Below are 27,933 nucleotides of genomic sequence, written 5' to 3' on the forward strand. Positions count from 1 at the left end.
TATATATATATATATATATATATATATTATTGTTATAAGTGAGGAAACTGAAGCATAGCAAGAATAAGTGACTTGCTGAGGGACATGTAGTAGAGGCATGATTTGAACTTAGGCAAATCTTTGCCATTGACTCAGCACATAATTATGAAATTTCAAAATGTAAGAGGTAAAGGGATTCTTCTAAAAGTTTCCAAAAAGAAAAATTGCAGTTCACAAAAGAATGGAATAAAGGTGACACTGAAATTCTCAACTTTGGATGCTAGAAAATAAAAAAGCAATTTCTACAAACTTATGAATGAAAAATTTCAATTTAGAATCCTCATCTCCATTGGACAGGAGGACAGAAGACGTGGAGGGATGTTGCCATGGGAAAAATAAAGTTGACTGATCATTTGGGAAATAAAATTGATAGTTATTTGATCAACATGTTGTAGAAAAAAATACCAGGTGGGTGCATAACAAAGTAAATATATAAAAGATTTTATAAGAAGGGAAACAACCATAGTTCACCAGTTGGCTCTGCTGACTGGTATACACAATCACCAACTACTTACTACCGCTACACTGTGAAAAAAAGCGTTGGAAGAATGACAGAAGGGGAAGGTGGGTGGGTGGGTGTGTAAGAGCTGAATCTTTATCTGAGGCAACAGGTAGTCAACGTGTGCCATCTAAACAGAGAAATCAAGAGATAACAGTAAAATTTATAATTCTGGAAGTAAATGACAAAAGAGACAGCTAAAATTGGAGTGTGGTTGCCTCTCAGAAGGTGATTAAGAAGGAAGAGAAGAAGTGGGTAATATATAATCTTAAAATATTATATTATCTTTAAAAACTGTATTTCTATTGTCTTTAAAAAGTAAGGACAAACTTTTGAAATTCATTTGCTACTCAGTGAAAACACGGAACAACCAAATATTGTTTCATAATGTAATTTTTAGAAAACATTTGATCCACAAAGATTAAAAGTTGCGTGAACTCTCGCAATGTAACCTGGATAAAATATGGTAAGCTTTTCACGTCCCCCTTCCAGTTCCACAATCCATAAGTATGGGCTAGATCCCTATTAAAAAAAAAACAACACAAAAAACTTGCACAAATACACTTGGGGAGCAGTGATTATACATTAATTGCACCTTTGCTAGTCCGAGTTGTTTCCAACCAGGTGAAGCAGAACCACACACACACACACACACACACACACTCAAAAAAAAGTTCAGCTTCATCCTGAATTGTTTCCGTAGCAACCATATTACACTGGAAGGATAAAGCACCTTTGTAGTCACGGCTTCTATTGAATTACAATGTCAATGTTGATGTCTGCCTGGATACGTCAAAAAGACAACAGGTTTATTATGGGACAGGTTCGTGGTTGTTTGCAGCTCTGGAATCCCAAACTGCAGAGTTGAGATGAAAAAAGGTGCGCCGGGGGACGAGCAATGTATATAGTCTGTTCAGCGAAACCTCCTCACCCCACCACTATCACCTGCCCAGCTCGTGAAAGGATGCTCCCCTCTTAGCACAGCTGCAATCTCCTGGGCACAGGTGACGCACAGGGCGCGGAAGGTGTTGGCTGTGGGCAGGTTCACAAAGCCATGACTTAGCACACCCGGCGATCGATCGTTGTGCCTCCTCCTCTGCGCACAAAGTAAACTTGCAGCTCTTCGGAAACTGTCACACGGTCCTCCTTGTGGGCATGAAAAGCCCCGTGGCTGTGCGCAGCGCCTTGGATTCCGGTTGGCTTGGGATTCCCTGAGTCCAGCTCTCCCGAGTCCTTCCGTTCGACCCATAATCCCTAGTGGTGGTTGCAGGTGTTGTTGCTTTTTTTTTTTTTTTTTTTTTCCTGGTTCCTTTTCTCTTCTCCAAGCCTCCCTCTCCACCCCCATCCCCACCTCCACCTCCCATCCCCACCCCGGCCCCCGCCCCCGCCCCCGCCCCCGCCACACCCCGGGCCGGCCAGCGGGGAAGAAGGACGACGTGTTGCAGCGTGAAGTCAACTCGAGGCCCCCGACCCCGGGCTCCCGCTCGGGGCCACTTCGGAGGAGCGCGTTACCTGCGCCGGGCGCCGGGCCTTCCTTACCTGGGCGCGCCTCTGCCAATGGCAGCGCACCTGAGCGCGCCCGCAGCCAATCAGCGCGCGGCTCGGCCCTCGGGCCCGTACCCTTTAGTGAAAGAATTCGGCTCCTGGCGAGAAAGTTACCTGGGGCCCCGACCCAGTCCGCGCCGCGTTCCGCTCGGGGGACGGCCCACTTTGCCGCGATCCGGGAGGACCCCGCGCCGCCCGCCCGCCCGCCTCCGAGCGCGGGCCCCATGTGAGGGGCCCCTCCTCTGTCCCACCTTTCCGGCTAGGTGAGGGCGCGGGCGAGCCGAGCCGGAGAGAGAGTGGCGCGGGGGGAACGGGAAAAGCAGAATTACCTGTAGCTCTTGTTCTGCCATCTCGGGCGGGCGCGCTCTCACACACCTTCACCTGCACAGACTTGAAAGTCCAGTTTCACCGGGAGGCTGAGGCTCCGGGAAAAAGGGGAGCGAGTTCATTGGATCAAACATGTCACAAGAGTCGGACAAGTAAGTGGATCACACGCGCCGGCTGCTGCTACTGCTACTACCACTTTGGGCTGATGGCAACTGGTTTGTTATGGTTTTTTGCTTTTTTTTTTTTTTAAGTTGCTATTGTTGGTAAAACAAATTTTTTCTTTTTCTTTTTTTGTTGTGTCCAGACCCTTTTTTTTTTCCTTCCCCCTTCCCCAGATTAAGTTTCTACCTACCCTGGTTCAAGGAGGGAGAAACCCTTCAAGAATGTGAATGTTGAATACCCGCCCCCCCCCGCCCCCCCTTTTGGGCCTTGATGGTTTTTTCTTCTTTTCTTCCTCCCTTTACGAAAGACCTGAACCCCCCAACCCCCCTCCCGTCTCTCCCGACGAGTGCTTGGCTAGTGACCCAGGGCGGGAGGCCTGTTGTTCCCCTCTCTTCTTCGGGGGGCCCCCATCTCCTCCAGGCCTCCAGGCTTCCTGGGCCATTTGGAGGTGCAGCCAGGGCTCCTGCCGAGGTGCCCAGAGGGCCTGCTGGAACGGCGAGCGGGTCTCTCGGCGGCTTTTGTGTGAGCGCAACACAAAGAGCCTTTATCCCGGGGCAGAAACGGCCATCTTCCCCTTCCCGCACCGGCCCGGGCGCTGCGTGTGCGCCCCCGACGGGAGGCGCCCGGGGTCCGGGGGGCGCCTGGGGCCCCTGCGCGCGGCCCCGCTCCCAGCCCCCCGGGCGCCCCGCTTTGTTTGGCGAATTCAGGACGGAGCGCGAGGCCAGGGCCTTTGGGGAAAGAGAGGAACTGATTTCAGGCGTCTGGGGGTTGGGGGGGACCCCCAAGGGTCGCCTGCAACTTGTCGATCCTCCCCATCCCTCCCCCCAACCCCCTCGTTCCCGTGTCCGGACGCCTTTGGGGCGCCCCTGCGGCCCGGGCTCTCCACGCCGGAGGCCGCCACCTCGGGCGTGGCTAGCGGGATGCGTGGGCCGCACCGGGCCTTCTCGGGGACCCGCCGACGGGGATTTGGGGGGCCCGGGCGGCGGGGCCTCGGGGTCCCCGCGCCTGGAAGGGCGAGCCGGGACTCCCGCGCGTCCTTGCACGTCCGGGGACGGGAGCTCCAGCCTCGCCGGCGATCGGCGGCCTGCGCGGCCCGGAGGCGCGGGTGGCCGGTCCAGCCGCGTCCAGGCGGCCTCCCTCCGAGCAGGCCGGGCCGCCGCCTCCGGGCGGCTTTGTGCGGGGAGGGGGGTGGGGCCGGGGGCGGGCGGGAGGGAGCCGGAGGTGGGTCCCGCGCGGCCTTTCTCGGGATTCGGTGGCGACACTCCCTGCCCCCCGCCTCTGGGGCCCGTCCAAGGGCCGGGCACGGGCTGCTGCTGAGGGCAAGTGCGCAGTGGCCACCTTGTTGCTTCCCGTGGTGGCTCCAGCCTGGTGGCCCGGCTGCCCCAAGGGCACCTGGCGAAGGGGGTCTCCTCCAGGGCCAAGGCAGGCCGCGGCCCGCCTCTCCTTGGGGGGCCATTCCCAAATCGAGGGACTCTGGGCAGAGGGCATGCCCTGCGGTGGAGAGGGAGGGGGAGGACTTTTCCGAGGAAAGCCATTATTGGTAGAGTAGGCAGAGCTAACCACACAGGCTGCCATACTTTAAACAGTGTGCCAGGTACGTGTACCGCTTACCTACCCAGGCAAAGTGAAGTGCGTGCTACCCGGAGGGGTGGGGGTAGGAAGGGCTATGGCTGCATGAATGCCCTTCCCTTCCCCCCAAATTGTCTCTGTGGTTTTTAAGAAATCACCACTTGATTTTGAAAAATAAAAAACCCAAAAACATAACGTCAGCAGCCAAAAGCCGAGATGACAGCAGGGTTTTTTTTTGGTTTGGTTTGATCTTCGTGTCAAAAATGGTTCTTAATCTAAGGGAATATCGGCTGAGACTTACTGTAATGCCTCGATTAAATCACACAATTAACTTCTGGTTGCACTGCTTGGTTTAGCGATATACAACACCCAACTGCAACGAATTAGGAATGCAAAGGGGTGGGATTTATTTTCACCTGTTACCACTTAGCACCAAGGACCCTTGAGTTCGTATTGAAATTGAGTTCTAAATACTAGCAGTCTGGTTTCGCTACCATGCATTACTTGATTTTTGTATGGGTAATAACTACCTAGGATTATAGATGTACACATTTAATGAAAATCTATCTATTTATCTTTTATCTGTCTTGGCTTCCAAGAGTTAACTTTGCATCCTGGGTGGGAAAAGCAACCGCAGCTGGATTCTGCAAAGAGGAGCACCTGTAGACCCCACTCTGCTTGGACGATAGAGAGGTGCTGGAAATTAGCAAATGAATTTTGGATCATTTTTGCAAATGATAGCCCAGTTTCCTTAATATTAATAATCTAAGGAGGACTGGCAGGCACGGTGCAGGTTTTATGTACCTGAAGCTTACGCCAGGTGGGCTGGGGATGTCAGGTGGGCTGGGAATGTCAGGTGGGCTGGGTGTGTCAGGTGGGCTGGGGGTGTCAGGTGGGATGGGGATGTCAGGTGGGATGGGGGTGTGGGCTCTTAAGGAAAAGAATCCCTGAGCAGTTGCTGGGGTTACCTGCCTGGCAAGGGAGGGTCCCAAGCTTGGCTTTGTCAGCTTCTGCCTAGGAGGCCTGCCTGTCTTTTCTGAAAGTAACCTAAAGGAGTGCACCCCGGATCTTTTCCCATAAACTTACCAGCGTATAGGTAATTTTTTGGATCGCATGGGAAGGTAATTTCAGTTAACACGTCTAGTTGCATCTTTTTTTTTTTTTGCAATTGTGGGCCTTTTATATGGAAAAATGTCCTGCAATGATGCTGTCACTAATTAAAGCAAAGTTTTTGTTTTGTTTTGTTTTGTTTTTAGCACAGTTTGTCTTGGGGCATATTTCAAAATTCTCTGTTCCCCTTTCTTAAATTTTATGAAGATTTATCACTTTTGTCAACAAGGAAGTGTGTTCTAGCAAGGCAATGATAGTTTAGAAACTTATTTTTACTACCATATATAAAATACATATTCAGAGAGAGTATATGTGTGTGTCTGTAATATTATTTGATACCTACAGGTCTTTTTCATTACATAAATGTGTTTTCTGATCACCTACTCTTTGCAACACATTTAGATAGAAACTACAGGAGAATAAAAAGATGTATAAATTGGGCCATGCCCACAAGAGGCTTATACTCTAGTTGGAGAGTGAGACATGGACAAACACAATTAAATTAAAAAAAAATTTAAATTATAGTTAACATACAATATTATTTGAGTTCTAGGTATACAACATAGTGATCAGATATATATGTAACTTACAAAGTGACCGCCCCAGCAAGTCTAGTACCCACCTGACACCATACATACTTACCACAATATTACTGACTACATTCCCCATGCTGTGCGTTATATCTCCATGACTGTTTTTATAACTGATAATTTACACATCTTAATCCCTTGCCCCTTTTTACCCATCCCCCAAACTCCCTCCCACCTGTTTGTTCTCTGTATCTATGAGTCTGTTTCTGATTTGTTTATTTTGTTTTGTGAAATCATTTGGTGTTTGTCTTTCTCTGTCTGACTTACTTTATTTAGCATAATACCTCTCAAGGTCCATCCATGGTGTTTTACATGGCAAGATTTCATTCTTTTTTTATGGCTGAGTAATATTTCATTGCAAAAACCATGGAAAGTGTGTATGCCTTTTCAAATTAGTGTTTTGGATTTCTTTGGATAAATGCCCAGAAGTGGAATTGCAGGGTCATATGGTAGTTCTATTTTTAATGTTGTTTTTTTTTTTTTAGGAACCTCCATATTCTTTCCCATAGTGGATGCACCAATTTACAGTCCCACCAACAGTGCAGGAATTTCCTTTTCTCCACATCCTTACCAACACTTGTTGTTTGTTGATTTATTAATGATAGCTATCCTGACAGGTGTGAGGTGATGTCTCATTGCAGTTTTAACTTGCGTTTTCCTAATGATTAGTGATGTTGAACTGAACAGACATAATTTAAAATAAGGCAATCCCTGGTAAAGTTACTAAAAGAAAGTACAGATCATGGTATATCAATCCCCCTTCTTTCTCTTTACCCATCCCACTTTTGCCAAGGACAATTACTTTGAGTCATTCTGTGTGCTTTTTCTTAATGACTCTGGCCATTATTCTAGGAAGGAAACAGAAAACGCCTAACATAGGCATCTCATGTGAAGAACCTCTTAAGTAATGGGGTGAAACTCTTAAACTTTTACTCTTTAGTTGAATAAATGCCCATGCTTGTTTCCACTTGGCTATATAAAATACCTTTTAAGATCACAAATATTAAGAATTAGTCAGATCTTTCTTAAGCCACTAAAAATACACACTCTTTTATTCAACCAATATGTCTTATGTGGCACTATAATACCAGGCTTTGATCCTAACATTGAGATTCATTATGGAATAGAACAAAGTCCCTACCCTGGTGCTGCTTGCATTCTAGTTTGGGAAAACAGTCAGTCAATCAAGAAGTAAATAATAACTTAGATGGTGATCAGTGCTATGATCAGTGCTATCCAAGCAAAGCAGCTTGGAGGAATTGATTATAATAGGGATCTATTTTATATAAAGTGGTCAGGGATGGCATCTCTGATGAGATGACCTTTGAGCAGAGACCTGAAGGAATTGAGGATAAAGCACTGGAGATACCTGGGAAACGAGTGTTTTGTAGAGGCAGATGGGAGAGCAAGTGCACAGACTCTGAGCTGGGGGAGTGCCTAGCAAGTTCAAGGTCGGATAGGGGCCCAGTGTGGGTGAAGCAGAGAGTTAGAGAGATGATGGTCTCATTAAGTAAACAATTCTCTACTTACTAGTAAAAAAAAAAAAAAAAAAAAAAAAGAGGAAGAAATTATATTTATAAGTGGTCCTGGCAGTCAAGAAGTAAATAATCAGCCAATAACGTCAGTCTTGTGTTTCCCAGTTTCCTCAGTTGAATGGTTAGGGTCTCGTGCTCTCTTCCTTACAACAGATGACATTCTGCACACTCTTCCATTTAGAGATGAATAAGTGAGCTCATTCCAGGAGACCTCTGGGAATCGGAACTGAAGAAGCGGGGCCGAGTACAGGTGGTGTTTGCTCTGACAACCCTGCTTCCCTAAAACTCTTAATTTGACTTCTCACTCTTCCGGGGCTGTCTTAATCCTTTAACATCAGCTTCCAACAAAAATAAGGTCTGCCTTTCATGCCTTCCTCTTGACCACAGCCGGTTTCTGCCAACTGGTACCTATCAGAAAACACAGGCTTGTCCATTGTTTGGAACTGAGACGTTGCAAACAGTGTGCTTTGGTTAGTTCCTCATCTTCAGTGAAGTAAAACTAACATACAGGCAGGTAATCTATCTGAAAAATACGAAAATGCTAGAAAACATGAAAACCTTGATGAGTTATTTTAAAAATTGAAGACGATTATGTATGTGCTCAATACTAGAAATCTCCATAGGAATAATCTAAATGACTGCTTCCCAAATTAATCTCGTTACAAAAACATCACCGGAGGCACTTGGTAAAACTACAAGGACCGAGGGCCCTACTCTAAAACTGTGGAATCAGATTCTTCAGAGAGGGACCAGGGCATCTGCATTTAAACAATGTCCCGGTACCTTTTATGATTGGGTTAGTTAGCCAAATAATGCTTTAAGTGAGTGCTTAACATTACTTCATGTAATATATTCAGTTTATATGCAATTTCTCAGGTGCATATTAGCGTGTAAGTGAAACAAAACTTGGGGCTTTATTTTATCCTAGAGGCCTGAAGCACGAAATTCGTGCAAGAATAGCACCACCTCCCCCCTCCCCCCCTTCCTTGCACCTGGGACCTGGGTTTCCCTCGCAGCCTCAGCTTTGTCTGGAAGGTCGCCTGGGGAAGGTCGTCCAGAAGGAAGGATGTCTGGTCTAATTAGCATATTATGCTTTTATTATGCTTCTGGATGAGTGGCTTCTGATAAAATATCTTGGGTTTCTGAATTCTTAGGCCTCCTCTCAATGTCATTTGCTTTCATTGCTTGCCGAACTGCCCCTTCTGGAAGCATGGGGGCACCTTGACAGGTCAGTATTTCCAGAGCTGCCTCAGACTCGATTTGGAGTGATGTCAGCAGGTGGGCCTCTGCCAGACACATAGCTAAGCTCAGATCTTAGGCTGGATCCCAACTCACCCGGGAGCTGGAATGGAGTGAGAAGGCCAGTGCTATCTTTCCATAGTTTCACATTAGAACCCAAAACTCGTGCTCATTTTTTCTGAGGACAGTCATGTCATTGAGTTTAGATTCTACTTCGTAATGCAAAGACAGAGATAATGATGTCTGATCTAATGCTGGACCCTGGTGGAATGCTGTAATGAGATGTTGGCTGCAGTTGCATTTCTAGAGCTGATGGTAGCTTTAAGTATTGCTCTGATAAGATGGTACTAGGCCTTCTGCTGGCCTATAATTAGGTCCTCTTTAAAGGACCTGACTGTGGAGATCAGGCCATTCCAATGGGCCCTGTGCCATGTGACTTAAGGAGGATTAAAAATAAGTGCCAGAGCAGCCCCTGAGGAGCCCTATCTAATTTCTACTGGACGCTGCAGCGTCAAAAGGAGAGTCGAAACAAGTAGCCAGGTAAATCAAACATACGTCAACAACAATATCCGATAAGTATTTGTAGGTAATTTAAACAAAATTATTATTTTGATGTTCGGTTATTAAATCTTTTTAGAAAGCCTTAGATCAGTGATCGGCAAACTCACCAGTACAACAGCTCATTCCAGGAGACCTCTGGGAATCGGAACTAAAGAAGAGAGACCGACTACAGGTGGTGTTTGCTCTGACAACCCTGCCAAATATCAACAGTACAACGATTGAAATTTCTTTTGAGAGCCAAATTTTTTAATCTTAAACTCTATAGGTAGGCACATTAACTTAATAAGGGTACCCCTAAGCTGGCCTTTGCTAAAAACGTGGTATTTTGTGGAAGAGCCACACTCAAGGGGCCAAAGAACTGCATGTGGCTCAAGAGCCACGGTTTGCCGACCACTGCCTTAGATAATTCAAGCAAATGCTTTGTTCCTGTAGCTAGGCATACATCTGGTTAAAAAATGAACAATTTTGTTAAGTAGTATTATTTTCAATCTCTTACTTCCTAGTTTGAACCAACATTGTCTTCCTCCCTCCCTCCCTTCCTTTCCTTTGTCTGTTTCCTGACTTCCCTCCAATATCACTTAGTGGGGATCCACACGTGCACAGCTTCTATGCACAGAGGACAGTGTGAATCTGATGCTAGGCGGTTAGTCAGTGAACTTAGCATTTCCATGATCAACAGCCTGCCCTTATTACCTGAGCCAAGAATGAAGATGATGGCAGCAGATGATGTGGCCCCATCTAATATAAGTCGACTAAGTTTAACCTTGGAAAATGTCTAAGTTCTTAATATAAGGAAAGCCCCATCCTAAATTAATTACTGTTCTTAGGATACTTGGCACTCATTTTGGGGTGTGGACACTCTGTTCCCTTTCAGAAGGTATTCAAAGATTCCTGCTCAATTATTAAAAGCTAGGTCTGAGCCGTGATGGAATAGTGATTGGTTTGGCAAACACGTCCAGGGAAAATTCCTTAGCGAGCAGCAACAGGCTGAATCGGAATTTTCACTTTGGCTCAGGAGGACTAATGGGTTGCTTAGTAATGACAGCTTGTACCTGGGGGTCCCTTAGACAGCTTCACAGCTCTTCATATGTAGGCACCCAAAACTCAATTCTCCCTACACTGCACCTGCCCTGCCTTTAGAGCAGCGATTTTCAACCAGCGTGCCGCTAGCATGCTTAAAACATGCAGTACATGGCTATTTAAGTCAGGGACACTGACCTTTCCCCCCCTTAGATGGTCAAATAAAAAAATGACCACAGCCACCACAATAGCTCTCTGGTATGAATGAATCAAAATGATTCCTATTTGTTTTGATCGAATTGGCAAAAATCTATTTTTTGGTGTGCTGCAGAATTTTAGTAATTACAATAGCTTGTGTGCCATGAGATGGAAAAGACCGAAAATCACTGCTGTAGAGATGTGCCAGCTCCTTGGTTCAGGTAGATTGATTATCTATCTATCCATCTACCCATCACCCATCCAATGACAGTTTCTAATGTAAGCCATTTAATGGCTAATGGTAAGAAGGACTGAACTATAATGGGTTAAATGGAATAGAAGCAAGAAACTATCTCTTTGGGGATCTATTTCTGTTTTATTGGTAAGAGGGTTTAAGAAGTGATTTGGTGACTAACAGGATTAGAGCCATATTTCTAAAAAACAGTATATTTGGATGTGTCATACCCAATACCAACCAAGTACACATTTTTAAAGTTCTACAGAAAATGCTAGAAAAGCGGATACATTTCAGGGGATTTCAGTGTACATTTTGACAGTAAGTTGGGTTATGGAGATTGTGCATTTGAATGGGCAGCGGGGTTGGGGGGCAGAAAGCAAGCACTTACTTTATAATGAACATGGCAGTGAACTTGGTGGGGAGCACTTTTTAAAGGGAGCTGACTTCCCTTTCACCTCTAAGAAAATGCTTCCTTCACCAGCGTGAATGCAGATACCATCCAGAGCAGAGAAGGAAGGACTGCAAGGCTCTCTTGTTGCTGTTGCTTCTGTTGGTGCCCGCCTTTCATACGAACACTGAATGTGCAAGCACACTAACCCCCCAGGACCAGGGTCTTTTGTTTTTAAATGCCCCTGACTTTAGATTGGGATTTTAGAAAAGAGGAAGGTTGCAGGGAAGGGAAGAATGGAGAAAGGAGAGGAAGAGAGGGAGCGGGGAGAGATGCTTAGCGGCTGGTGAGGGGCTGGCGCTTCTGCAAGTGGAAGTCACCGTGCTCAGGCTGGGTTCTAGGGTCGGTGGCGTGTGGCTATTTGTCCTCCTGGGGAGCTGATTCTAACCTAAAGCCTAGAACCCTAGATCTCGGACACAAGCCTTAGGATCCCATAGGGCAGGGGTCCTCAAACTTTTTAAAGTGGGGGCCAGATCACGGTCCCTCAGAGAGCTGGAGGGCTGGACTATATGAACTACTAATTCCTACTGTAACACCTGGGCTGCGCTCACTGCCCAAAAAACCTGGCGGGCCGGATCAGACTCCTCTGCGGGCCGCATGTGGCCCGCGGGCCGTAGTTTGAAGACCCCTGCCATAGGGCATGTGAGTGACCAAGCGTCGGAATTTGAGGTAAACGTTGGACTTGAGAAAAGTACCACTTTCTTCTGTGTTCCATGTTGGGGTTGTAAGGATACGTTGACAATCTGAAGTTTTGATCAATTTGAAAATCTGAGGTTTTAATGAATTTGAAAAAAATATACTCTTTTCTTTTTTGTAGGGAGATTGAAAATGGGGGCTGCATTGCCTATTTCCTTCTTAAAATAATGAACATGAGGATATGAAATACCCGTTTTAAGATTCGGATCACATTAATGTGAGTTAGTGTGACTTTCCCTCCCACACTCACCCCAAATCGGTGTTTTTAGTTCTCAGGTGAGCCCCATAAAATAATTTCTGGACTTCTTGGATCTAACTTTTCAAACAAGCAAGCAACCAAGGTAGCGTTTGCCTCTTTCCTGTATTGCCAGTAAGATAATTAACATAAGATCAGAGGAGTCCTCTTTCATTATTTCTCACCTGTAAAACGAAGTCAAACTAAATGATCTCTGAGGACAATCCCCTGCTCCAATCGTCGGTGATTCTTGTCCTCCCTCCAGAGGGGTCTGGGGAGGGGGCAGGGGCATGGGCAGGGGCCTGAGGGCTCACAGAGGGCCAGATGTTAGCAGGGTAGGAGAGTACAGGGCACAGTGGGACCTGCTTCTGCCCACCTGCCCCCATACCCCTTTACCAGCATAAAAGGTGGTCTGACTAAGATGACAGAGAAACAGGCTTCAGAGAGCCACATGGGTTTCAGAAGGGCAGCGGGATGGTAAAATCAAGGGTGTACCTGTCGCAGAGGATCCCTGCACAGCCTCACGGGGTTGGTAGATAAAGGGCACAGAAGCAAATCACACAGAAAGGCCTGGCAGGTCCTCTGAGAACTCTCTCTCTGGCGAGAGTCCAGGAAGCGGTCCATGCTAGGCAGGCTCATGGAGTGAGAGTGAGGCGATACCAGAATGGATGGAACATTGAATGACATTTAGTAAGCCCAAACCTTAGGCCAACAGGACAACCTGGCTTCTCCTGCCCGCCCACTTCACCCACTCCGCCTCCCCTTTCTCTCCCCCTTACCCTTCTTGTCCCCCTCCTCCTCTTCTCCCCCCTTCACATTTTTTTCTTCTTCTCCTCCTCTTAATAAAACCTAACTTAGGGACACCCATGGCCAGACAATAGTGCCAAGCCAGTAGTTTGGTAAGCGTTCAGAGAAGGCGTGAAATGATATAAAGGTAAGAATAGCATCTGCAGCGTCACTTGAGTTACACGATAATACATTATTTCACATCAGAGCACACACAGCCATTTATTTGGGTCAGGAGTAAAATTTTCTCTGGTACCCTATTGTTACAGGATTTGAAGGTTTCTGAGTTCGATTTTCTCTGCAGTTCCAGGACAAAAGCGACTGGAGCCCCTGAGAAGGTCCCATGTTGAGGGACTTCTGACAGGTTACAAGACCTCTTAAGTATATTTATGCTTCCTCTGCAAAGCCTGATTTTTTATCTGCTTTGTAGTCTCGGTGTCTACATTGAAAAATATGTGTATCTCACACATTTTGAAAACATTAGAAAGGACAAATGCTTCACTAGGCAAGACATATAGTTACATAACACAAGTAGACAATTCATAAAAGCTATACACGTGGCTAACAAACGTATGAAATAATACTTAGCTTCATTGATAATCCAGGAAATACAGATTATAGAGCAGGGAGGTTTCAGGTTTCCCTCTCAAATTGGCCAAGATGAACAAAACTGGATTTGGAGAAAATACATTTCTAGGAGGATTCTAAGTTCCTAGAGACCCGATACATGAAATTCCCGCAAGAGTAGGCCTTCCTTCCGGCTTCGCTCTGCACCCAGGACTGGACTTCTCTCTGGCCACTAGTAGGCATCCGGGACCTGGGCTTCCCTCCCAGTCCCAGCTTTGTCTGGAAGGTTGTCCGGAAGGACACCTGGAAGGACATCGGAAGGACGTACGGTCTAATTAGCATATTATACCTTTTTTTTATTATAGATTACAAACTTTGTGGAAAGCAGTTTGGCAAAACTGCTTAAAGTGGGCCAACCTGTTGACACCTGAATTCCAGTTTTAGGGATTTACCTATAAATCAAGGCTGTTAATTGTAGCATTATTTTTGATAGTGAAAAATCTGTAAAACAATAAGTGCCCAGCTTATGAGGAAGCATTATAGAAAAATGACAGGAGAAAAGGTTTATTGGACATTTATGAGAATGCTTACAGGCATTTGACATACAGAATAAAACCACAGTAGGTTAAAAGTAGTTTGCTCTTCATAGCGAAATTATAGGTGCTTTTGTCTCTTGCCTGTGCCTCTGTATTTTTCTCGTTGGCTGAAGTGAACTTACACTGCTTTTGTAATTAAGGAGAAAAATATAAAGGTTTTTTTGTTGTTGTTAATCCTCACCCAGGATATTTTCCCATTAATATTAAGAGGTAGCGGAAGAGAAGGGAGGGACACAGAGAGAGAAACATCGATGTGGGAGAGACACAGCGATTAGTTGGCCTCCAGGACCAGGGATCAAACCTGCAACTGAGGTATGTGCCCTTGACCGGAATTGAACCTGGGACCTTTCAGACCATAGGCCATCACTGTCATCCATCAAGCCAAACCGGCTAGTGCTAAGGTTTGTTTTTTAAAGTAGTCTTTCTGCCCTGGAGACATTTAAAAATAACACACATATACCCTAAAGAAAGCGGAAAAGCCTGCCCGCTGGCTTCGGGTGGAATTGGTCTGTCCCTGCAGTGGCCCCTGCCTCCCTCCCAACCCAGCCATGCCTTCCACACAGTGCCTCACTCGCCTGCAGATTAGTTTGGTTTGCATCTCACCAACCTTGTCTTCCTGGATTTGCCCAATTGTCCAACCCAACTCTTTTCCAGTATAGCACAACTTCGGTGTAGTAGCGGCCCACCTCTGTATAACTCGAAGCTGAGGCATGACTAAGGAGGCAGACAAACCCCAGGAGGCTCCATTTCTGCCTAGCGTCCCCTTGGAGAAAATTCTCTAGAGGGAGGTGGCCTGCCATACCATCTGACACCACCTAAATGTTCCTGGGAGAGACGCAGTGGTGGGTCCACGTGGTGGTCAGTCGTTTGGAGGCATAGGGAGAGCCTGGAATACAACTTCCTGTAGAAACAAAAAGTAGTTGCGGGCAAAGTTGGGTTTTTATTTATTTATTTTTTGAAAAGCAACAATTTATCTTCTCCATGGTGTAGACTTGCTTTTCCCCCGGAGGGCCAAGTGTGTGACTCATCAACCTGCTTCTACAAGCTGCTGCATAGATCATGCCAGACGCGGGCTGGAGTCTGTTGGCTAAGCTGGGTGAGATTGCATCACCGGGCTTCCTGCAGGCAGTCTTTAAGGGAGGCTTTGTCGCCACTGTGAAGTGATTTGCTTATCAACACATCCAAGGAGCATCCACAGGCAGGGAACAAAAAGTACTCGGTGTGACTTGGAGGGAGAAAATGGCCTCACGGGATGCAGACGTTGCCAAATCATGTCAGGGGAAAAATTAAAAGAGGGAGGTTTCAGAAGAAATGGAAAATGAACTTTGTAAATGAGAGCAAAACCAGAGCCACGCTTGGCTGCGGGAGTTAGTACAGCTTGTGAAGCAGAGAAGCATAAGTCTGCCTTTTGGTGGTGGACTCAACAGCGAAATCGGCAATTGCCCCCTTCTCTCCCACACTCATCCGGCACCCCCTCCTGCATACTTTAATTCTCATTGTGCGGGAGTTCACCAGACCACAAATACTGTATCTCACATTTTCAAAAATCATTCTCTTCTTTGGATGTTGGAAATATAAATGGAGGTGCAGATCCTTAGCGGGCTAGTGGGAGAAGATGGGGGAAGGGCTATGTTTTGTCTTTTTATCCTGTTATGTACCGTCGATTTTAGTAAACAACCCAACCACCGTGGTTTGTGTTCTGTTCAGCCACACAGAACCACAGCTGTGTTCTTAAATGTTGGTATACAATTCATTGATCTCTTTTAGTATCCTGAAGTTGCAATGAACGGGGGCAGCCATGATAGCATGTCTCTCCTCTTTTTTCATTTAAAAGCCCCACCAGCTTCTGTCTTCCCGATCCTTCATAAACAATGAAATGCCTGTGTGCTCGGTGCCCCGGAAACATTTAATTACAAGCTGCTAAGTTTTCTCCTGCAGCATACCCGCCCTTGGCCAAGGGAACCAAATTGAATGTATTATTCAGAACTTGCAGGACTAACCAGATTTCGTTGTTGTGCCAACTATTCCTGGACCATGGAAGACACTGACAATGTTTTTGTGATTCTGATATTTTTATTGTGTTGATGGATTATTTGATAGAATCGCTATGTTGAAGCATTTCTGAATCCTCACTGCTTTAGAGCGGGCTGACTTCTATTGTGACTATTTTGTCACACAATTTTACATTTGCATGTAAAAATAAATTTTTAAAAATATATTTTTATTGATTTCAGAAAGGAAAAGAGAAACATCAATGATGAGAGAGAATCATTGATTGGCTGCCTCCTACACGCTCCCAGCTCAGGATCAAGCCCGCAATCCAGGCATGTGCCCTTGACCGGAATCGAACCTTGGGACCATCCAAGGTTCGTCTGCCGGCCAATGCTCTATCCACTGAGCCAAATGGCTGCATGTATTCTTTTTTAAGTGCCATATCTTGGGGAGGCTTTTTTCTAATTTCAAAGATGATATATGTGCATGAGGTAAAAATGGAAACTAGAGAAAAGCATGTAGAAGAAAAATCACTCATAATTCCAGCACCCTAACATTGATATATTTTCATACAGTTTCTAATGTGTACATACATGTCAATATGGTTATAAAAGAGTATACAAATTAAGATCCCCCCCATTTTTTACATTATTCATGTCATGCTGCGTTTTCCATTTAATGTTATATTATTAGCATTTTACTGACTACATACCATTTAATGGTAAAAATCTATCATTTTTTAAAAATATATTTAGGTTGTTTTGCTTTTTCTTTATTATAAATTGTGGGTGTTTTTTCCCCCTAATTATAGTGTTTAAGGTTCTCAGTGTGTGAATAAATCTTTGTATCTCTGGTTATTATTTTAGAATAGGTTTCTGGAAGTATACGCATAAAAAACAAATATTTTTAGGTTCTTGATTCAAAATTTGAAAATGATTTCTAGAAAGATTGTAAAACTTGAATTTTCTCCAAGTAGTGTTTGAGAGTGTCTTTGTCATATTGTGTCATCAGTAAGTGAGAATTATATATATTTTTTGTCAATTTGAAAGGCAAAAGTCTATATTTTGCAGCTTGATAATTAATGAGGCATTTTCTCTGATATTTATTGGCCATTTATATTTCTTTTTATTGAAGATCTTGCTCTTGCCTTCGCTATTATATATGGCTGTGTCCCTGTGTCCTGGGTGAAGGGACCTTGGGGCTGAGATCCAGCTCTGCTCCCTCTGGCCTCTGCTCAGGGAAAAGGGCTCCTTCAGACATCTGTACAAATGCACCACGTGGGATAGCTGTGGCCTGCTCTTATTTTTCACTCAAACTTAAAAATTGGAATGCTGACATTTTTATGATTATTCATCTTTTTGTCAAAATTCTGGCTACCATGTCCCTAACTTCTTGTTTATAATTTGATTCTATCTCAAGAGAGCTTTATGTTTGTTTTTAATACATATATATAGTATTTTGATATCTTAAGCTCTTTTGAGGTTTTTTTTTTTTTTTTTTTTTTCAGAGTTCAGCATCAGTAAGGAGAGCTTATTATTTATTAGCAGAAGGTCCAGCCATGATCTGTTCTCCCAGTAGAAGTCATTGGGTTTGGGAGCAGTCCCTAGTTCAGAGCCCCCGTCCTTTGCTGATGAAAGCAATGACCCAGGTCTGCACTCCAGCCCCCTAATAAAGAATCACAAGTTCAGGAAACTCAGGCAGGGATAGGAAACCCATTTTTCCACGCTGACTGATGGCCTTGAGTTCAGGATGAATACCCCCAAACAACAACAAGCGAGCAGTCACTACACACATCTCTCCACTCGGTGATTTATCGAGCGCCTCCAGGCCAGGCACACTGCTGGGCACCACGCCAGGCACGGAGACCACAAAGATGAAACAGACTACTGGTTTCTGAGACTGAGAACCCTAAACAATATAATTAGGAAAAAACCCATAATTTAGAAAAACACGCACTTTTACTTTTCATTCTTGAGGTAATTAGTTGTGGGCAAAGTGGAGGCAGGCAGCTCCAAAATAAGGCAAAATAGTGCGAGTCTTCAAATTTCCTGTTTTATTTTGATTTGAAAAGACCTGCCCTATTTCATTTATTTATTTATTTTTATTCCTCAGGTTTGGACAAGCTCTCATCCATCACTTTATTTGTTTATTTTGGTCTATTTTTAGCAGTTAAGAAACCCTTTGGTTGTTTATCTCAGAAGTAGGGTCATTTTTCAAAGACAAATCTCTAGGATTCTCTACTTACCTCCTCTCCCCCCTCAAGTTTCTGAACAGGTTTTATTACACCCAGAGGGGATGGCACTCAGTCCTTGGCTGCTGCCTTCCTCATGGCCGCAAGGACGTTGTTCGTATTCTCTCTCTCTCTCTCTCTCTCTCTCTCTCTCTCTCTCTCAGCACAAATGTGTGTCCCCACCCTTTTCTTGATGAATTGCAGGGCCTTCTTGTCCTTAGAGACCTTGAACAGCTCCATGGGGCCACTCATAGGGACAAAGCCACACACCTCTTGGGTCATGCCCCACACGAACTTGAACTTGGTGTGCTTGGTGAGGCGTCTGCATGGCTGTGCCAGTGTGTGCTCACAGTCTTGGATACCCTGCGGCCTTTGCTGAGCAGCTCAGAGCCATGGCTGTTGCTCCTCTATGGCTGCTGCTGCGGAAATGTAATTAAATTTTGCATTACAAAACTTCTCTAGAGCTGTGGGGTTAAGACATCTGTTTTGTTCTCTGTCAAACGCATGTTTCTTACAGTGCTCATGGTAACATCTGTGGAAACTGACCATTTATGGAAGTCACTGGGTGCTTTTCTAGTCTGAGATACAACACGAAAAACATCCAGGACAATTAGAAGTTATTTTTTAAGTGTTGGTGGCCTGAGAGCCCCATTGCATTTAATCAGGAACTAGCTGTCTGGTCTCTGACATATTGAGGCTGTTTTCTTCGATCTCCCGCATACGGTTAACCTTTTGGATCTATAAATTTTTTTCTCTCTACAGATCGAAGAGAGAGGCCATGAAAAGGAAAATTCAGCTTACTCAGTGTGGCTACTGATTAAGGGAAAAAATATTTACTTCCAATAGAAGGTTGAACGTGTTATTTTAAATACATTCTTTGACAAGGATTTCATATGATGAATGCTTTATTCTTTCCTAGTTTTTTTTTTTTTTTTTTTCTTTCACATGTTCTCAAAGCTGTGAATGTAAGGGTTGTTTGATTAGGAAGTCTAGCATGTGCAAGGTACCGATAACGGCCTTCCGCATGAAACCCGCAGAGCGCCATGCCAGTGAAGGGCAATCTTTAAGTAATGGGTCATATTGCATATTTTTTCTCTTTTTTTCAACCTAACTCTATAATACAAGTTTCTCCTCCCCTGAATATATTAATGACCTCAGAGCATTATGCTGTGGAATTACTATTATGAACTTACCATTTAGGTTACATGGAGATTGTTGCCACAGTTTTCACTATTATAAAAATCATACTATTTTTTTTTTTTACATCCTCACCCAAGAATATGGTTTTTATTATTTTTTAGAAAAACACCGATGTGAGAAAGAAATATTGATTAGTTGCCTCCTGTAGGTGCAGGCCCCCCCTCTCTGCCTCCCCAAATGGGAATGAAGCCACAACCTACGTAGGTATGTGTCCTGACCAGGAGTCGAATTCTCGTACAGGACAAAACCAACTAGCTACCCGCCCAGGGCAAATCATGCTTTTATAAAAATCTTCAGGCATAAAGTCTTTCAAGACATGTAGATCACTTTTTTAGACTGAATTTCTGAAAATAAAGTTTACTGGATTAAAATTCACAAATATTAAAAAAAATACATTATTACATAATCACTGTAAGGTTAGGGAGAAAAAAGACAAATGCCCCTTTGATAATTTTTTCTTTTCTACCATTTGCAGCAGAATTTTGACAGTTTGTTGGATAACCTCCTATCGTGTTTCCCCGAAAATAAGACATCCTCCGAAAAGAAGACCTAGCGCATGGAAAGATAAGACATCCCCTGCAAATAAGACCTAGCGCAACTTTGGGAGAAAAAATTAATATAAGACACTGTCTTATTTTCGGGGAAACAGGGTAGATGTGTCCCGAGGCATTATATCACATAGGAAAGTTTCTATATTTAAAAGATTTTAATTTTTTTTCACTTTTTTGTATACAGGAGTGATTTTATTCACATTGTTTTATGATTGGTCTATGTCAATAATACAGATAGCCTTTCTTTTTTTAAATTTTGCCCAATATTCCAGAGTATGAATGATTAAAGGGTAAATTAATGGAAATGTAACTTCTGGGGCAAAGGCTACGCATATCGAAATCTTAGATTGTTCTCCAACATGCTCCTTTAACTTACACTCCAGGAATGTTTGAACATGCCCACTTCTGCCTACCTTCGAGCATTGGAACTTTCCAGACTTTAAAATTTTTATGTGCCCTGATTGGGGATTGAACCCACAACCTTGGTGTAGCAGGACCACACTCTAACCAACTGAACTACCCAGCCAGGGCAATAAATAAGTACAATTTCGATTCATTATCACTGGATGTCTATTGTTCTGTTAACTGTTGTCATTTTTGTTTGTTTGTTTGGTTAATCCTTACCAAAGGATATTTTTTCCATTGATTTTTAGAGAGAATGGAAGAGAGAGGGAAAGACAGAAACATCGATGTGAGAGAAACACATCAATTGGTTGCCTCCTGCACGAGCCCTGACCAGGGCCCAGGCTGGGAAGGAGCCTGCAACCAAGATACGTGCCCTTCACTGGAATCGAACTCAGGACCCTTAGGTTTGTAGCCTGATGCTCTGTCCATTGAGCCAAACCAGCTAGGGCACTGCTGTCATTTTCTTATTTACAATCTGAAGGAAAAGAGGTCAGTGCTCCTGACTAAATAATTAGGTATCACATGTTTTAAAAATTCTTGTGATGTACTGGTTGAAAATCACTGCTCTAGTCTATACCTACGGTATCTATGTATTCATCTTCCTCTCCCCTCTCTTTTACTGAATCTCAAGTTGTCCATTAAATAATTGTTATTTATAAATAATGATTATTTTTTTTATCCTTCCCAGTATTTAGATTTCTGAAATCTTTCTCTTATTACATTGCTCAGGATGGCAAGTACAATTTTGAACAGTGGGATGACAGAGGAGGTCTGTAAAGGAAGTGGTTTTAATGCCTCATTGTTAAGCATAATGATACTATAGGTTCTTGGTTATTCTCTTAATCTAGTGATATCCACAAATAAATTTCATAATTCTGCTTTGAGCAGTCTTATATCCATGGGATAAGCCTTGTGTGTTATGATATGAAAACTTATTTGCAGATTTCATAGCTATATTCATCTCAGTCCCGCTGCTTACTAGTGCTGTGTCTGGGATAAGTTACTTAATCTCTGTGCTTCGGGTTCTCCACTATAAAACAGACTAATGGTAAGAGATCTTGCCTCCCAACATTGGGGTGAGGTATGTAACCTTTAGAATAGTCCATGGTACATGGTAAACATTCAATACATTTTAGCTGTCACATTATTGTCATCATAGGTATATTATTATTGTAAATATTATCATTATTGCTGGTCTCTTGTTTACTGTGTGTGTGTGTGAGTGTGTGTGTGTGTGTGTGTGTGTATGTGTGTGTATGTAAATCTACAAGGGTGAATGCCATCTTTGTTGTATTTTGATATCCATGTTATGCTAACTGATTAGAATGAGTTGGGAAACTTTCCATGTTTTATTAGTCTCCAAAATAATTCAGTGTTGGAATGATCTATTCCTTGAAGGTTGCCAGGGCCTGGTGAAGGTCCTTGGTTAACCTTTCAATGTCTTCCATCCTCCCTTTGTTCAGGCTTCCTACGTGAGGCCAAGTTTCAGCATTTATATTTTCCAGGAAACCATTACTTTCAGATCTCCTTTGTATCAGTGGATATGTCTTCTCAACATTTCTTCATCAGATTTTACCTCTCCTACTTTCACCTTCACTTCCTTAAGCCCTACCCCTACACACACACACACACACCCAAAGATGACAGCTTATCACTGCTTTTATTTGACTAGCAAAATTGGGGTCCCAGTAGAATAGAATTTTATTCCTGTGCATAGAACTAAATGATTCCTATGCATAGAACTGAGACCAGTATTTAAACATGAGATTTTGTCTTAGTTTAGGTGTAATATATATATATATATGATTATATGTTAAAGTTTATGAAGGGAATTCCTGTGTGAGGGGGTTGGAGGGAGGGTGCTGGGTAAGAGGAGGAGGCCCAGGCTTGAGACCAGTCTGACCCTGAGTGCAGGAGAGAGAGGGGGAGATTCTGGGGAGCCCCCTGCATGCCCAGTAGCCTAAGGAAGCTTCTTGGAGTTGGAGCCGGAGCCACAGGAAGCTTTTAATTTGTGCCACCAGAGGAATCAGTCATTGGCTGGTTCAGCCTTTGACTGGGGGAGGCCCAGCTTCAGAATTTAGAGGCAGCTGGGCCCTCATTGGTTCTCTCCCTGCTGCTGGAGACTGCGAGGGGCACTCCAGGGATGGCGGCAGAGTAAAAGCTTCCTTACAATCCCTCTGTTTCCAGTCTAGGGCTCTGCCTTTTCCTGCTGCTGTGCGTGGTGCTCCCCAATCACCTGCCTTTTGGGCTCCATGTTACCGGAGACTTAACCTTCCATTCATGCTAGGACGTAGGCGCCTGGTAGTTGGAGGTGGGAAAAGAGATCTGGAGGAGTGGGTATTTATTCTTTTATGTACTTTTTACCAACCCTGGTTTCAGCCACTCCCCACATTCCAGGATCCTCATGCCTCCAATTCCTTGGACTTTCACATTCTGTGATATTTTGGGCTTTCTTCTTAGATATCCCTCTGTGTGTATTTAGGCTTTTTCCTATTCCACTCTGCTGAGGCAGTTGCTGCTCTTCTGGTTTATGTCTCCCCTGTTTAATTGATATGTTTGAGAGAGGCCTCTTCCTTCTCTCTCACTCATTGGATCTCTTTAACTCATTTTCATGGGGTTTCCTTAATATGCTCGACCTGCCACATAGAAGCCTCTAGGACTTTGAATATTGTTTCTCTTTCTTTGCTGGAACAGTTATATTATCTCCATATTTGTTCTTTTTTAGTCGGTCCCTGATTATTAATTTCTAATGACTGTAATTTCTGTTTCTCTCATGCATTCACTGTGATTATCTCAAGCCTTTCCTTTGTTATTAATTCCATTTTCAGTTCCCTACGTGTGATTTGCTCTAGAAGCTATTGTTTTGGTCTTCCCTTTTCTTAGCCCTGCAATTTCCCTTTTTACCATCAACTTTGCACTTTTGTTTTATTGGATTCATAATCTTATTATTATATTTTATAGTATAACGTAAATTTCTGGGAATTTTATTTCTTTTTTTTCCCCCAGGGAGGGGTTAGTTCTCTTTTCTTATGCATGCTGTGTTCTTTCATTATGTGTCTGATTTCCTGTAGTATGTTTGGCCCCATTGCTATGCCATTTCTTTTTGACTTGTTCATGCTTGACATGTTCTTTTTTGGGAAAAACAAAAAATTTTTTTTGTTATGATATAGTCAAAATGAATAATTTCTCTACTGATTTCTGCCATCTGAGACATGTCTGTGTGCTCTTTCTAGGCCAGCTGAAAGCCTGGCCATTTGAAGATGGGACAGGGCAGGAAAGCTCAGCCTGGCCTTGTGGAGCCTGTGAGTGGCTTGGCTACATGTTCCCAATTGAGTTCACTGGCCACCTGCAGGAAGGCGTCCTCTTCCTGTGTGTGTAGGGGTGCCTCTGGGTTTTAGGTTTGTCCCCTCCTCCACTGGACGGTCAAATACTGGGGCCTCTGTTTCTGCTGGGGACTGTTGTCTTGCTTGGTTACATCTCATTTCCATTCTTGCTCCTGTTGGTCACTAGGGTTAAAAGAAAAGGGTTCCTGTGAGTGATGGTGCCATTGTTTGCAATGGAAAGTTTGTCGTGAAACTTCCTCTGAAGCTTTCAGTTTGTCTCTAACCCTTCTCTAGTCTTCCCTCCTTGAAAGGGTCTCACCACATTTATCCACCATTTTGATTTCAGTCCTGCTAATTTCCTCTTCACCACTGAGGTTATTTAGTGCTAGCTCCTTCCACTCAACCTAACCTCTCTGGCTGGACCAGAGCCCCCAGGACAACAAAGAGGTAGAGAAAATATCCAAACAACTCCCCCCATAACTCCACTGGGACAATGGGCTAAGCTGACTGCCACTCCATTGACCTTTTTATGTTAAAAAAAAAAAAATCAGTCTGTTCACTGTATTTTATTGCATTCTGCAGGACACTTTTATTGGAACATATTCTACCATTTATTGGGGAGTCTGGGTAAGTTTTTAAAGTGTTCACTTTCCTCAGAGACAAGGCAGACACGTTGAGGTTAACATAGAGAGTTAAACAACATAAAAGTACAACACTGATATATTTTCTTTATACTTCCACTAGAGGCCTGTTGCATGAATTCATGCATGGTCAGGGTCCCTAGGCTTGGCCAGCCATCACAACCAATTGGGGCCGTTCGGCTACCATCTGGGGCCTCCCTTCCTTGACTTACAGCTGCCAGCTAGTGCTTCCTTCATTCTGCACCGGCCCTGGTGGTCAGTGCACATCATAGCAAGCAATCGAACTCCCGGTCTCCCGGGGGCAAACCCCCGAGGGGACACTTTGCATATTAGCCTTTTATATATATATAGATGTGTTTTTGAAGTTGTCTCATACAAGCATCACCAGCCTTGTAATTAAGCAGCTATAGTTCCTGGAAGGCTTTGTGTCTCTTGCAACCCTACCCCTTTTTCCAACAGCTTAATGCAAGTGTGGCGAGCATCTGCTTGATATAACTGAGGTTGGGGGACATAGCAGTGCACATTTTCATGCAGATGCTAGGCAGGAGAGGCAAGGTGACACCTCTTCACCACCAACCTGCTTATTTACCCTGATCTGTCTAGGGCAGCTGGAGAGGTGATCTGTCTGCAGAGTCTTAGACATTCTAGATCTTTCTGGCTCAAGATGGTCCTCTTCATTCATAACGTGGGCTTACCATCCCTGTGATTCTGTGCTTCATTCATGAAAGCATAGCACGCCCATTGTGAACTCTCCTGCACATCTTTTCCCAAGGTGGAGACACCCACACCCCATATTGCTCTGCTCCTATTTTCACTGTATTTTATTTATGAGTGACCTTTCCCATTATAAAACCATTAATACGGAGAAAGGCACCGAATGCTAGGGCATCTGAGAGTGGTGCCTACAAAGAGTCTCCTCTTCACTCTTCAGGAGCTCCACCTGAGTTTTGGTTTCTCCTTGTGTGTTTGGTCATAAAACATGACTATTCTGCAGGGTCCTGGCCCTTTTCTTAGAAATCTCTGCTAGTCACTGAAATAAGTTATCTTTTGATGTGCTCAATCAATGTCCCTTCAGTACAGAATGATTCACTCTTAGCCAATAAGAGTTACCTATTCATAGTTGATATCATTCTGCATTTCTTCTCCTCTTTCTTCTAGAACAGTGTTTCCCAAATTTTTGACATATGTGTAACCCCTTCTATAATTTTCGTAACGCTGAGTACCCCTCGTACTCATGAGAACGTAGAATTAGGTGCAGCTAAGCACGGTGTAGTGCATATCCCCACCAAACTTCGGTGCAATGCATACCCCCACCAAACTCTTCCCTTACCCCTGGGGGTACGCGTACCACACTTTGGGAAACACTGCTCTAGAAAGACCCAAGTTATTTTCATCTCTGCCAAAGTGTGATGGAGGAGGTAATGATTTATCTCAGAGGGTTTTCCCAAGCTGTTATTCACCTATCTTTGGGTTTCTCTCCATGATGGAGAGATTTTAGTGAGAATGCGCCATAATTTGTTGATTTAACTTCTGTCTCCTGTACTTCTCTGGGTAAGGAACCTTGTGTTCCTTCCCGTTGGTACTATCTGATAAACTGTATGACATGTGGTTGTGCACCTTCACTGTGCAGCTGATAAATTTTTCAGATACACACACACACACACACACACACACACACACACTATTTTTTATCCATTTTTTGTTCTTGCATGAGTTTGTAATGAAATTTCATTCTAATGTCTTTAACCCGAAATTCCTACACATTTTTAATGTTTAAAATGATCAGTTATCTATTTTTTCGTAAATTTTTGTTTTTATGCTTAACAAACCCTTTCCAAACTCAAGAGCAAATTAAAGATTCATGTACATATTCTAATTTGTGTGTGTCTATGTGATTAAACATAACTAAAAAATTGCCTAAAACTTATTGTAATAATTTTAAGTAAGAGTCTAATTTAGATAAATAAATACACAAATAAACCCTTCAACTACTTTGCCCAATATATTTTATTGGAGAAGAAATTCTTTCCTTTCTCTTTTTTAAAGTGAGTTAGGTAGGTTTTTTCTTTTTAAAGTTTTTTTCAATTACAGTTTACATTCAGTATTATGTTATTTTAGTTTCAGCGGTTAGACAATCGTATATTTTACAAAGTGATCCCCCTGATATTTCCAGTACGTACCTGGCACCAAATATAGTTATCACACTATTATTGACTGTATTTCCTATGCTGTATTTAACATCCCCATGACTATTTTGTAACTACCGATCCCTTCACCTTTTTCACCCAGCTCCCCAAACCACCTCTGACAGCCATCAGTCTGTATGGAAGTTCTTTCAATTTCCTTCCTTCTTCCCTCCAGCCCTCTCTCCCTTAATGCATAAATGTGATCATATTATACACAGTGTATCTTTTGTGCATTCCTGTCCCTTTTTTGCTTCTTGTCTCTAGACTACTCCCCTTCATCTGCATCACACACACACTCCAACCCTAAGTATGTATATAAAAAATACATGTATATATACCTATGCATATTTCTATACATTCACATAACATATGCAGTTTTAAAATTGATTTTTAACTTCAAGCACAGATATAAGGCCAGAGGAATAACTTCAGGTGCTTTTGATTATTGTCCAGAAGAGGAATAACAAGTGATTCGTTTTTATTTTCCTCACAGTGTTCCCATAAGCCCATCTAAATTCTAATAAGGCAAGCTAGAATTATCTGCTTTTTATTATGTCCAGCATTATTTGTTTTAGGTGAAATTTATTGTATAGTAAAGCCCATTTATTTGCCCTATTTTGTTTTATAGAAGAGACAACTTGTGTAATCAACGTTGTTAAATGTGGATTTTGTTTGGGCTTTTCTATTTCTTCCTTGTGTAATCTTTTTGGGTCTCAAACCTATTTCCTTATCTGTTAAAGATGGAAGCAGAGTCTAATGTTTTTACCATTGAATATTTTCTGTTAATTTTGGGGAATATAGTCTAATTCACATACTATGTGATATTACAAATTGGGTAAGACATAATACCCACTTGCAGAAAGACAGTAAACGTTAAGACTTGTACCTACCTAAATAAGGCATAAAATGTTGAATGCCTTGAGATTTAAAAAAAAGAAGAAAAAAAAAAAAGGGTGGGGGAGAGGTGAGAGACCTTATGAAAATGATTTTTTTTTTCATTAGGTAGAAAATAATCCTTAATTTAGCTCTTTCCTAGACCATTTCAATAGCCTCCTTCTTGGTCTTCTAGCACCTGTGTTCTTTTTAATCATTTCCTGCAGCCAGAGTGATGTCTTTAAAACACATATCGATCAAGTTGCTTTGTTGCTAAAGATTCTGCATACCTACCTCATGCACTTAGAATGAACTTTAAAATTCTGAAAGTGAATTACAAAAACAATTGCACGAGTGCTTTTTCCTCCAGGCAATCATTGTACGTCCATATGGAGTAGTGCTCACCTTTTCACACAGAATACTAAAAAGATGCCTACCTAAAGCTGGAGATTAAAATGAGTGCTTTATACTACTTCATCAAGGACACTTCCACATGAAATTAACATCTTTTGTTTGCCTGTTTTTTTATTGTGTGTGTCAATAAGAATACACTGGACTCAAGGACAGTTTGA

General features: G+C 43.3%; 1 protein-coding gene across 1 annotated transcript in view; it reads left to right on the forward strand.

The window, feature by feature from the left end:
• The first annotated feature begins 2,154 nt into the window (after nt 1-2,154).
• GRHL2 (grainyhead like transcription factor 2) overlaps nt 2,155-27,933 on the forward strand; it is a 117,315-nt gene continuing 91,536 nt past the window's right edge. Inside the window, exon 1 of the mRNA XM_084864626.1 lies at nt 2,155-2,562. Coding sequence (XP_084720752.1) covers nt 2,543-2,562 — 20 coding nt within the window. The 5' untranslated portion in view covers nt 2,155-2,542. The remainder of the gene's footprint in view (nt 2,563-27,933) is intronic.

Source organism: Pipistrellus hanaki (genome assembly GCF_964339955.1).
Source record: "Pipistrellus hanaki genome assembly, chromosome: 17".
Taxonomy (NCBI): Eukaryota; Metazoa; Chordata; class Mammalia; order Chiroptera; family Vespertilionidae; genus Pipistrellus; species Pipistrellus hanaki.